The sequence below is a fragment of the Grus americana genome, chromosome 4 (genome assembly GCF_028858705.1).
Source record: "Grus americana isolate bGruAme1 chromosome 4, bGruAme1.mat, whole genome shotgun sequence".
Lineage (NCBI taxonomy): Eukaryota > Metazoa > Chordata > Aves > Gruiformes > Gruidae > Grus > Grus americana.
Genome location: NC_072855.1, coordinates 63,404,334 through 63,417,534, shown reverse-complemented (window position 1 = coordinate 63,417,534; position 13,201 = coordinate 63,404,334). Strand labels below are relative to the sequence as shown.

Below are 13,201 nucleotides of genomic sequence, written 5' to 3'. Positions count from 1 at the left end.
TAAACTCTCTGGAAAAAAAAACCTTCCAGCATTTGAAAAAGAATGGAAAGGTATATCTTGTCTGCCTCAAATCTAGTTAAGTTTGTTAATAGATAATGATAGACTAGATGCTATCATAAGCTGTACATTTCAGGGTCTTGCTCCTGATCTCTGGCATGGATCTTGAGATACTTGAAACCACAGAGAATCTGCTGGGATCTGAAAATGTGTTGAAAAGACTTGGGTTATGGCCCAAAGGTCCTGATTTTCATCTGGTCTATGGCAGAACTAAATGTGAATGACTTTGTTCTAGTTGGCAGTGAGGCAGAAATAAGACCTCGTGGAAGTGACGGAAAAGTAGAACTCGATGCAGGTTATGATGGAAAAATACTTATTTTACAGTCTAAATAAAATAAGAAATAAAGTATGCTAGTAAAAACTAATTTGCTGCACATGAAAAATTACAAACTTTTAAGCATGTTATTAGTCGAATGTTAAGTTTCCTGACTAGTATTTCATGGCAAGCAAATGTGAACAGCTCTTGAGAGGGTTTGTTTTAAAGCTGCAGATAATCCCTGCACTGATTTCTGCTTTCTCCTTTTTTGTTGCTACATCATACCTGTGGAAAACATGTTTAATAATGACTGTTTGAAAGATATCAATTGTCTTAGTTATATTTTTGTACCTTGATCATTAATGAAATGATTGTCATATATTTCCAAAAAGCCTCTGCTCTTGACTCGGCATAGGAACGTTTGAGTGGATCAGTTGCTGTTACTTGGCCAAGTAACAGATACAGGAAACTGAGGAGGACGACGACTTAGCTGTGATGTGCTTTTGGTTCCATGAGATGACCTGTGCCATCAGTGACTGAAATACAGTGACTTGGCGATTGACCTCTGCTGTTTGTCATTAGGAATTCTACAGGTTCCTTAATAGAAGCTGCTACAAATGGACTCACATCCATTTGTAAATCTAGTTAATTGCAGTTTGAGTAAATTTGTTTTGTTGTGGTCTCTTTAATTAAACTTTTGCTTCCCTGTGCAAAACAGATTGAATTGTTAACACCTGGAATTTCTTTTTTCCTCTACGGAGAGAAGGAAATAAAAATGAAAGCAAGAACGCAATGTTCAGTTAGTTATAAGCATACACTGCAGGGAAGATGATTACATTAGCACTTCCCAGGCAGTGCTTTTCCCTGTAGGAAATTACTAAAGTATCAGAGGGATTTATGAGGCTAGACACTAACCTAACCTCAGAGCAAACTCCCACTTCTAGCTGTTTCTTCATCTTTTCTGAAGTACGTTGTTCTCCTCTTCTGGAGTCCCTGATTTTTCATATTATGCTAAACATAAATTACTTAGGATGTGGCTACATGGACAAGCTCCCATGAGGTCATCTAGGGAGTAAATTTATATGTATGTTAGCTCCTTTGGGGTAGCTGACTGTGGGTATTCAATTTAGCAGTAAATGCGAGGTATGCATGTGCCTCTTTCTGTATGAACAGAACACAGTTTGACAGCTGAAAACAAAGTCTGGCCATAGAAACTTGCTAGTGGAGAGTGCTTCGGAAGACATAAATTGAGCCTTTACATAAAGATGCTTGCAGGTAAATCTTTACTGCTGTAGGGGGAAGAAGGTTGGTGTGTGCTTCTAAATACATTAATTTTCTTATGGAAGAACATGTTGCCCCAGGAAATATTTTTGCAGTCTAATTCAAAGTAACTTGCAGAGAGCATGCTTAGCTTACATAGGCAGAAGAGTAATGTTAAGCTTCTTGTGATTAGTACAGGCAATGGCAGAAGGCTCCAAAGAACTTTATGAAGCTTCAAAGGGGCAGTCTGTCATCTTGATTATTTCCTTTGGCTTCTCCAGTCTCTGAAATGGGTAGTGAGTTTCCCACTGATGCCTAGAAGGCTCTTGCAGATGGCTGGGGTTATCAATTCCAGTGGCAAAAACCTCAGAAAGGCTCGCTTGGCAGCAAGTAAGAGCAGGAGTGTACTGCCTGCATTTGGCGGCCAAGGACTCTTCCTCACCTGTAACCATCCACATTTGAGTTTTGCCATGTTTCCTAAGCCCTGAGGGGATTCACTTGTTTCTTAGACCTCCTTCTTTGTAGACAAACAGTTCACCCAAAAAGCAGGGGGGAATTTATCTGAGGAGGATGCTGCAAGTTGAGTCTGAGGGAAGCAGGGCTACTTGTGTTGACCAGCTATATTTTGGGATTTTTATGTTTTTTTTTCCTGAAATACTTCATGGTAACGGATAGCTAGTACTTTACATGTATTCATGTAAGTCATTTAAACACATTTATTGACTGTTACTGGGAAACGACTGCTGTCGTCCAGAGCTGGCTGTTCCTGCTGGATGTTGATCATGTTCTGAGCCAGACTTTGCCCTCGCTTCAGAGAGTAAAAGCAATAGCTGTTGAGTTACAATAATACCTTATGGCAGGGTAAGATTAATTTCAGCAGAACGGAAATTTCAAATCAAGCAGATGAAATGTGGGGAATTTATCAGAAATTAAAATGTGTGCAAATTTACAAAAAAAATTACTGATAAAATGCCTGCTCATCTATCAGCAGTGTATGCACCAAGAGAGCTGAAACCTTGAAATAGTAAAATGGGTTTGAGTTAAATTTGTAAACTGGGCTGTGAATGAAGCTTCCTTCTTCAAACAACTAATGTTTCAAGGTTTTAGTTAATATATCTCCAAAAAGAGTGGGTTTTTTTCTTCTCTGTTTCATTGTTAAGCCTTGACTATTATGAAGCTAGTGTGGTCTGGGTGCAGCATATTTGGACAAATGACCGTCACCTGCCAATGCTCTGAGGTGGAGGTTTCCTCTGAGGAACACTTGTACTGTAACTTTGGAGCAGTACATGGCTTCCTTTAAATGAGTTCTGTTTTCTGGCACTGCCTGGTGTCAGAGTTGCTCATTGCTGGCTTCCCTTGGCTGGGCACAAGTCAGGCATGCGGAGGCAGTGTTTGCTTTCCATGGGAGGCTGGAGAGCTCCAGTGCCATAGCAGGGGGGAGCTCTGGCTTCCCCAGCCATGCCATGAGTGTCCTGCTAGGTGCTGAAACAGCCTCATGCATGCTAGTTGTGGGGCAGCTGGGGGATTTGTTATGTACTACTGAATACTTCAGATGTTTTGGCGTTACTCTACTGTAAAGGTGATGTTTTCAGTCAGCAAATTCTATAAATAGGGTTTTGTGTAGGAAACCATAACATCCAGCCTACTCAATTGCTTCATTTAAGCACTCACAACTTTATCAGGCTGTTAAAAGTAGCTGTCATCTCTGTATCTTTGTACATCAGTGAGATTTCTCCAGTTAGCTACTTGAGTAACAAAGGTGGTTCTGCACCTTTGAGAGCTGGCTCCCCATATGGATACCAATGTCATGCCTCTCTGATATTGCTGGAGTTGGTGGCTGGTGCCCATGGGATGTGGCTGGGCATGTGTGGTGGAGGAGAGGCAATATGGGCCTGACCTGTGGGATAGGTAAGTGTAAGGGCTTCAGTAATGCTTTCCCGTGTGCTCACTTGGACTCAGGGAAGATCCTAGCAATAGTCTGCATCTGCTGGCAGCCTCTGCAGTCAACAGGTTAAAATAGTCTTGAAAGAAGTCAGCCTCTTAGTTGAACTATTCACTAGCTGGATGCTGGTGTATAGAAACTATGAGGATAAATGCATCTGGTAGTTAACTTCTGTCAGCATGGAAAAGGGGAAAAAGTCCTGTTTAAAGACTTCTAAGACTATAAAACTCTGCTTATAAAGATTTCAAGTTGAAGTGATCTGTCTCATTGAATTGCATGTATATGTTCCTAGTCCAGCTGTGATTCAGAAGGCTGGATCACGGAAGGAAAAAGACCCCGTTGTACGTGGATGTAGCCAACTGATTTGTTCTTGGCTAGTGAATACCCAAAACTTTCAGGGACTGATGACCCACATCCTTCTTGAGAACTTCTGCAGAAGACTGTTTCTCCATTTGCAGGGTAAAAGTGTGCTGCTGTGTCAGAATAGGTCAAGAGATGTTTCAGAGCAGTAGTTGTCATATTTAAATCACTCGAGGAACAAGTTTTGTTGTGATTGGCTGAAAAAGAATTAACTTTTTTTAAAACTTAAATATTGAGAGTTGTGCATTTAATTTTAACATTTTTATATAGAATAATGGCATGTTAGAAATAATTTCAGCATCTTGAAGATGAGGTATGTTTGCACAGAGAGATAGCTTACAAAAAAAAGCTGTAAGGGATTTGGCTATCCTGGTTTGGTGGCTGGTTTTCTTAAGTGGCATGGATGATATCCTAGTACTCTCCATAGTGAGAAATAGAGGTGAAATGTGAGATAAGCAGTTATTCTTCTAATTATGTGTGTGAGTATTGCCCTTCTTATCTTCTAATGTACTCAGCAATACAATAATTTAGATCCAAAATGCTCAAGTTACTTTAGATATTTTATTCTTCCATCTTTCAGATTGCGAAGAAGACCCGAACCCCAACTTCTGGGCCAGTGATCACCAAGCTGATCTTTGCAAAACCAATCAATAGCAAAGCTGTTACAGGGCAGACCACTCAAGTGTCACCAGTCATTGCAGGTTGTACTTCTTTGACTTGTTTTACTTTACCATTTTTTAAAGGCTGTTCAAAGAGGTGGTGATTGTAGACATTTCCCTGTCTTAATGATTTTACTCTAGTTTCTGTTGAAGTACATCAAGCAATTAAAAAAAAATCAGCAGAGAATTTTGTGAGTAGAAGCAGATAAATGCAGTTGTTGATACACTTTGCTTATTTAGAATTATCTTTGATTGTAGAGTTTGATCATTTTGCTTTTACTGTAAGATGTTTTTACTTCCTGAATTTTGGGGAGGAGAAAAAAAAAGGCTACTCAATAAACAGAAAATATTTGTAGATATATTATATAAATACACAGCAGGAAAAGGAGACACATGCTCTTGTACTACTTTAATCCGCTTATATTTGGACTTAAATGTAATACATGCAAATAACAGGAAAAAATATTTGAGTGAAAAAAGTGAATAAAGCTGTGTTTCTGTTGCTCACCTACTTCAAAAATAAGCATTGCAGAAGATTCTAAGAAAGTAATTAAGGCAAATAAGAAATGGTTTGTCTCTTAGGAAAACAAATCTATGTTTGTGACCTTAAAAAAAACCAAACAAACAAACCCAAAACAAAAAAAAAACCCCAAACAAATAACCAACCCACAGTGTAATCATTTGTTTATTATGGCAGTGAGACCGATGTGTCCCTTGCTAAATGCATCATTGCATGCATGCAAGTAACATCTGAGACATGTAAATTATCTCAAAAAGGACAAGTGTAGGAAGCCAGAGTCATCTTCAGAGCTTTGAAGGATGTCTTCAACTGCTTCCAGATTGACCAACCCAAGTAGGCCTAAAATCTTTTCCACATATTTAAATGAATTTGTTAAGCCTTTACAGAACTGGGACTTGAGCTGTTTTTTTTTTTTTTTAAAAGAATGCAAGTGTCTCCTGTATTTAAAACTTGCATAGATGACAAGTGAATGGCATATTACTGAAACATAATCTTTTCCTTGAGTTGTCAGGCTGCCTGCACCCTGAAGCCCAACTCGTGTTTCGGTTGAAAGAGGGATTCCCCATCCCATTCCCTGTTTTTTCCCCTTTCTCAATCAATTCCCTACCAAATGTAGAGATCTGTGAATAAGACGATTGCTTCACTATGTTTATAAATATTTGAATTAAGCTGTTTGTGTGTTTAAAAGCAAAACCCAAACAAATAAAAAACCCAACCCAAAAATATTAAAAACCCTGAAATGAGCCATTTGGAACTGCATTACATTTTCATCTGGCATTACATGAAAATTGGTGTAAACAGTAAGGAGCCACAATAAAAATAATACTAAGAAGAGCATATTTTTAAGCTTGCTGCCTCCACAATGAAGGGAAGTGTCCAAATCAAAGCATACCTGTGTAATATTGACAAGCAGGTGTTAGAAAATAAACTTCCAGCCTTTAAATCAATATGTTGAAAAATAAGAGTACCTGAGCCTGAGAGAGAAGCATCACTGGGAAGTGAAGATGCTTCTCTAATTGAGCAGGAAATATTTTTAAACATCTGCCTTTCCTCTTGCCATCCCAAACTGCCAGCACAGCTTGCCAGCTTTGAGAGGCTGGCATCATTTTGGGGAAGGTGTAACGTTTGTGTGTTATGTTTTGATTTTGTATGTGTGTTTTTATGAATCTGATAAATATTTTTAATTGCCCGGGAATTTCTGCAAACTGAGGTGGAAGTTGTAAATTTTAAAGACTTGTCAATATAAGCAGCCAGATTCTGTTTAAGAAGCTGGTGCCAAGGGTTGCAGAGGGGAGGTAGTGAGAAAGGGAAAGCTGTCACTAGGAAAAAATAAACTCAAAGTATTGAATACTGTAAAATTCCCACAGACTCTGACATTTTTCAGGTTGCGTGTGGCTTTAGCAGCTGCTGGCAACAATCTGTGCTGTTACTTAGGCTGCACAAAAGTGAAGGTTATTTTAGAGCACATAGACCTCACAGGAAGGCAGCTTTCCACGAGGACGATGCTTTTTCTTGTTAGTTCCACTTGACTTAATTGTCATGACACTGGTTGGTTTTGGATGGAACAGTTATGATGCTGGTGTTTATTTCGTATTAAAATAAATGTAGTACAAGAGAATGGGTGACAGAAGCTGTGACAGAAATGAGTGTGAGCCAAAGTGCAGCAGAGGAAAGCTCAGCCATCAAGCACTCTTGGGAAAGAAACTTAGAAGTATGAAATAAAACTTTAAAAAAAAAAAAAATCTGTTTTCCATTCTGGGAGTTTTGTAATATTCCTAAGACTGATTTCATGATTTGGAGCTGCTGGTTTTGAAGTTTAATCTTTTTTGCTGTTGTAAAAGCGGATAGTTTGTAGAGTTACATTACCACTCATATTTTCATGGGAGCGTCATTTATTCTGTTAGGCAGTGAAAAGAACAACTGCCAACACAGAGAAGAAAAAAAAACAAACCCTGAGTTGAGCAGAGATAGACCAAACACCTTTTTCTTGGTCATTAACACTGCTTGTTTCTGATGACTGACATTTTAAAAGGCAGTAGCCCCCCACAGAAGCTCAGTTTCTGTATACATTGGCAGCAGCCCAGGGGATTCTAGGAAACTACCAGCTGACTGTTTGTGCTCAGCGCAGGTGTATTGGAGGGCTGTGTGCTTCAGGATGCTGTCCTAGCTTTAAAGCATTTTCAGCTGAATGTCACAGAAAGCTCAATGTACATTTCTGCTTTTTTAAGCCCTAGTAAACTGTCTTTTTATTTGCAATAATGCTAATTATTTTCTTATTTGTTGCTAAATCTAACTTTAAAAATACCAGTGTCCTTCCTACCAGGTAATACACTCTCAAAAATAGGGATCAATTGCATAATATGCAGAGAAAACTTGGCTTTAAAAGTTAATGTAAACAGGGATAACTTGAGCTGATGGTATCTTCACTCTTTATAGGTAGGGTTCTTTCACAGTCTGCTCCGGGAACACCACCAAAGACAATAACGATCTCTGAGAGTGGAGTCATTGGATCATCTTTGAGTACACCACCACAACAGACACCAAATAAAATAGCTATCTCACCACTCAAATCGCCTAATAAGGTAAGGACCCGATGCTGGCTGCAGCCTTCTGTCCCTCCTGCACAGCGGTCTGAATGGAGCTCTCTGTGTCTTTGCTACAAGCTGTTTATGATCTTGCCACTCCAGAGCTCCATTGCGCATCGTGATGCTCTGCAGTAATTGCCTAAGCTAGATTTTTTGCAATTGGCTCCCTTACTGCGGTTTCAGGTAAATATGCATTACTGCATTAGTTTCCCATTCCTGCCATTTCTTGCCATTCCCTAAGTAACCATTTCTAGAGCAGCTGTTCTTAGTCAAGTGCTCAAACAGTATTTTTTAATGTCTTTGTAAAATATCAACAGGCTGTTTAAGAGGAGACCTTGATGCTAATAGGTCAGTACTTATTAACCATTGCCTGCTACTGCATAGATAATTTAATCTTCCCTAATTACATCTGAAGTAAATGAGATTTGCAATGGTTGTTGACAAATACAGAGCTGGAGACTGGCACAGGTGGGCAGTAGATAGAAAAGGTAACTCATCCATTGTAAGCTGCGTTACAGACAAGTGTCATGGTGACACTTGTATTTTAGACTTGATGAACTTGTCTTCAGAAGAGGAATGTTGCTGGAGAAAGGAAGAATTGGAGGGGCAAGATGCATAGCGTGTAAGAGTAAAGAATTCTCTTAGTTTGGCCGTGCTTCAGCTATGCAGTGTTACCCGAGTGAAGGATACCTGTTTGAGAATTATTAGTGAGGGAGGCAACATGAGGAAGAAGAAAATATAAATCTAGAATCAAAGTAGCAATGAGTGGACGTGAAAAGACTCCTTAGGGTTACATCTTGAATTTACTGTAGATAAGTAATTCTAAGTATCTTTTAAAAACAAATGGTTTCAAAAATTGGGAGTTTTCTTAAAACATAAAGAGGGAAGTTTAGAACAAAAAGTAGAAAACCAACCTTGGGAGTGGTGTAGCTATGTAGAAATAGAGTATTCAAACACTACTCAGCAGAAATGCTGTCAGAAGACTGGATCTCTACGGGAATCTGAAAAATAGATTTGAAAATACTGATGTTCTTATACTTTGGCTGCATCAGTAGTGTAAGGTGATATTATTTATTTATTTTTCCTTTCCACAGCTCTCCTTTTAAAATTTCCATTAATGATCAAATAGTCATGATACCAATTATAAAGTTGTTATGCAGAAAATCCAGCCTGACAATGCTCAGCCTTCAGTGGACTAGTTTCCTTAAAAAAAAACAAACCCCACACACAAAAAACAAATTAAAAAAACAGAAGTAGTGCTAGTTTTCTGTAGGGGCCTTTTGGTGCTGGAAACCAGTAATGCCTTGAAGTTTCTAATGTGTCTATGTGCTGCTGTTGCATGGTCGAACCCGTGTGAGTTGTGATTAAATACAGCAGCCTTGTTCACAGAAAGAACTCTTTGTACTGGTGGAGAACTGTACTTTCACGAGGAGGGGAATGTACATGTACAGGGTCTTGTATCCTGCACAGAGATTTAAACTGCTTCTTTGTTTTGCCAAGCAGCTAACAGTGGTGTCAGTGGCCTCCCAGCCTCCCAACTCCCCCCAGAAGACGGTGGGCGTCCCACTGAATGTAGCGTTAGGACAGCAGATCCTCACAGTGCAGCAGTCAGCGCCCTCCTCCCCTGGGAAGGCTATAGTCAACCACACAACCGCCCAGGTACAGACTGACTTTCCTTTGTCTTCTAGCATGTCTGTCTCATTGCTTGCAGGAAACCAGAGTGTTGAACCGCAAATTGGCAGTGGTCAGTCCCAGGGTGTTCTTGTAATGGTGTTTGCTTAAGAATTGGCAAAAGCATTGCCCTGAGGGGCACGCACTTCTTCAGTCAAGGGGTGCAAACCATTGCAAGCCCGTACAAGGGCATGCTGTTAGAAAGCAGCTTTCCAACCTGGAAAGCCCCACTTGGTGCAAGTTCTCGTCTCTGTATACTGAATCTCCCAAGTCATCTGAAAGGCTCCCTATGACACGAGGAAGAGTTCTTTGGGTGGTTTTGTCTCTTCTACCAGTGTTTCTATGCCACTGAACAGGGCTGCTTCACAGGTGTTTCTGAGGTTTGCAACAATGGAGTTCATATTCTTGTGATAGAGGGCTGCGTAAGCAAGACACCATGGTCTGAGACCTACAGAATTAAAATTATTAATTTCCTGTGTCTCATTTCTAGAAAAATATCAAGTTTTTCTGTAACAGCTTTGATAAATTGATTTGCATTAATGAATGACAAGACAAAACTGACCTTTCTTAGAAATCACAGTTCTTATTTTTTCCCTCTCTTGTAATCTTAGGTGAACCTTTTCTATGTTAATGTCTGCATTCCTGTTTTGGTAAACATGAAGGGATGTGTGTGAATGTAAATGACCAGAGTGGATATAGCAGGGAGTGGACAGAGTTGCATGTACAGCATGAGACCAGACACTCAGACGGATTTTGCCAGTCTTGTCTTACCAATATAGGTGATAATTGGAATGCTGATATGGGGACATGGACACCAGCATGATTTGATTATTTTTTTTTCCAGAGTAAAACCAGCAAAATTGTCTTTTTGAAATATTTGTTGAAAGGTTAAGTCACTCTAATGCAAGCACCCTAAGTGACGAAACGGAGATGTCTGTGTGGTGTACATATCGAGTTCTGATCCAGAACTATCTGACACAACACAGGGGTTTCACCTGTCTTCACTGGGCTCAAGAACATGCCCTTAGAGAACCGTCACTTGAATTTTACAATTTTCCCAGTTGTCCTTGAATGGCAGGCACTAATTTGTGTGCTAGAGGGGACTTTGCCCATGCTGGTCTCCCTGTGATAACACTTAGGATGTGACTGTGCTTGCAGATAGTGCTTATTTTGAATTGCTCTGGGTTGTTGAGGTTTTAGTATATTTAAAAAAAAAAAACAAAACAAGAAAACATCTTCTTTTAAAAGACGGGTCTTGTACTTCCAGCGAAATGTGCGCAAATTGAGATTTCATTTGTGCAGTTGCTGAAAGCTGGGGAGCTGGGAAAATCTTCTAATAAGAAGTCACATCATACTATCAACCAAATTTAATACTAAAACTTAATGCCAAGGACAATGATACATTTAATATCAATATTAAAAGATACTGAGAATAAAAAGCTGACCTCCAAAAGAAGTTAGATGGAAGGAGAAAAAGGACAAATAAACCAAGGTTTGAGGTTGTCAGCAAGGCTGGAAAAAGAGACCATTATCAAACTGGTAGACTTCTGAATGTGTATAAATGAAATAAACACTTGCTTGTTATCAGTTTGTAGTTTGAGAGAAATTGGAAAGATGAAGTCTTGCAAATTCCGGAGGTACCGTGATTCCAACTGTGAGGTAGCACAGGTCTGCCAAACTCTCTTTCTTTACCTTTTTTGCTTTTTTCTTGATAAATTTGTTTTGCTACTCTTGATTGTTCTTGCTTCTTTCATTTCTTAGCTGAAGACATGAGAAAGAGGGCACAAGCTATCAGCTTATGGGCTCTGTTCCATTTCCTTCTCAAGGGCTGCACCGTGATTTCTGTGTATTAATTGCAAACTGTCTTAACAGGACAATCTGTACACACAAAGAAAAATCATGCCACAGTCCAGCATGAGCAGTTTGGCAAGTTCTTACCATGTGTTTTTATTAGTAGGAGTATTTCTAGACTTGTTCATTGCTTGGTTTTTGAATACAAACTGAGCAGTGTTTTCTGTAGTCACCTGAAGTTGTATCTGGGGAAGTGGACTGAGTCATCCTACTCATGTAAATACTAATTTACTCTGTTGTGTGGTGTAGAGTTAGAGAATGGAACTGGGTTTGCTCTGAGCTGTTGAGAGGCATTTAATCTCTCTGCATCTGTTTTACCTTTGAAAGCAAAAATTGGGATAACAGACATACTTCTCAAAGACATGAATGGATTAAAGAGTTGCTCACTAACAAATTGAGGAATAAACAAGCTGATGTTCTTTCTGCCTTTATACAAGTAACTTTGTGATGTCTGTTGGCTTAACAGGCTGTGAAATCAGCAGTGCAGACCATTACTGTAGGAGGAGTGGGTACATCTCAATTTAAGACAATTATTCCCTTGGCAACTGCACCCAATGTTCAGCAGATTCAGGTACCTGGAAGCAAGTTCCATTATGTCAGACTCGTTACAGCCACAACAGCCAATAGTTCAACCCAATCGGCCAGTCAAAATCCCAGTACGAATACACAACCTCTTCAACAGGGTAAGTGCTGGTGCTAAGGTATGTCTGAAGTAAGTTTTTCTTGTTGTTTGGTTTTGTTTGGTTTTTTTCTTGTTTGCTTTGTAAGGATTAAAAGAAGTACATAATAAAGATCTTTCAAGACTGGCAAATGTACTTGGTTTTGTGGTAGACTCCTATAAATTTCATATTCTACTGTGACCTCTGGTTTGTAAATGTAAATGCTCCTCTCTGTTAAACTGCTCTGTAGTTGGGCCTGAATCCTTGGAGCATTTTAGGTTGCTTTTCCCTAGTTTCCCAGCTTTGTGGATGACTTGTGGCAAGTCCCAGATCCTCTGTATGAAAAGTGTGAAGCCAGGACAGCCCACAAACATATTGCCAAAATTCTTGCAACATGAAGATCCTTCCATCTAAAATGCTTTAGAAGCGCCAGATGTTTCTGTTGGTTTCTGTCCATGCTTTCCAGAGCTGTGATGGAATGAAAGATTTCAAATCAAGCTGTGATTTTTGTATTCCCCTCTTGCTGGGGGAAATCCAGTGTCTAGAGGAGCTCTGCACCCAACCTGGTTTTTAAGCCATTGCTGTGAAATGTATGCAAGCACTCTTGTGCCAAATAACCTGTTTACAAAAGTGTTCTTTAGACATAAGTGTTAGGTGCCATGAGTTTGGTCAGTTAATCTCAGCGCGTAGTTATAGTATTAAATACCTTTGCGTTATGGCACATATGAAAGTCCATAGGACTGAACTGTGGACTTTGAGTGAATAATGTGTGTTAATGTGATGTCGTTTCTTGATACTAGCAAAGCCAGTGGTGGTGAATGCGACCCCAGTGCGGATGTCTGTTCCCATAGTGCCAGCACAGACTGTGAAACAGGTGAGCTAAATGTAAAAGCCATATTCCTGACTTATTTTGGCTGGTGGACAGAAAAAAAAGTCCTATTTCAGCACTGTAATTAAATGTTTTATTAATAAAAGTGTATTCTGAGTCAACAAAACAATGATTTCATAAAGACCTTTTTCTCTCCAGGTGGTGCCCAAACCAATCAACCCAGCTTCCCAGATAGTTACTACTAGTCAGCCCCAACAAAGACTTATTATGCCAGCCACTCCACTGCCACAGATACAGCCCAACCTCACCAACCTCCCACCAGGCACCGTACTGGCACCAGCACCTGGCACAGGAAACGTCGGGTATGCAGTCCTTCCAGCTCAGTATGTCACACAGGTATGCTCTTAACCCAGAGATAAATAAGGAAATAGTGCTGTTGCGGAACATACTACCTTCATCTTAAAGGTTCTTGCTCCCCAACTGTCACCTGATGCTAAGGGGACAGACAGTTTCTTTTAGGGTCCTTGGCAGCATGATGACAGCGCTAAATCA

The 13,201-nt window shown here is 39.7% G+C and overlaps 1 protein-coding gene across 5 annotated transcripts in view; it reads left to right on the top strand.

Annotated features, from left to right (window-relative positions):
* LIN54 (lin-54 DREAM MuvB core complex component) overlaps positions 1-13,201 on the top strand; it is a 38,468-nt gene that overhangs the window by 14,107 nt on the left and 11,160 nt on the right. For 3 of the 5 annotated variants that reach the window (XM_054825401.1, XM_054825402.1, XM_054825399.1), the window contains exons 3-8: positions 4,456-4,576; positions 7,491-7,636; positions 9,140-9,298; positions 11,628-11,844; positions 12,621-12,694; positions 12,848-13,045. In XM_054825401.1, coding sequence (XP_054681376.1) covers positions 4,456-4,576; positions 7,491-7,636; positions 9,140-9,298; positions 11,628-11,844; positions 12,621-12,694; positions 12,848-13,045 — 915 coding nt within the window. The remainder of the gene's footprint in view (positions 1-4,455; positions 4,577-7,490; positions 7,637-9,139; positions 9,299-11,627; positions 11,845-12,620; positions 12,695-12,847; positions 13,046-13,201) is intronic. The other 2 variants (XM_054825400.1, XM_054825403.1) reach the window with 2 other exon arrangements.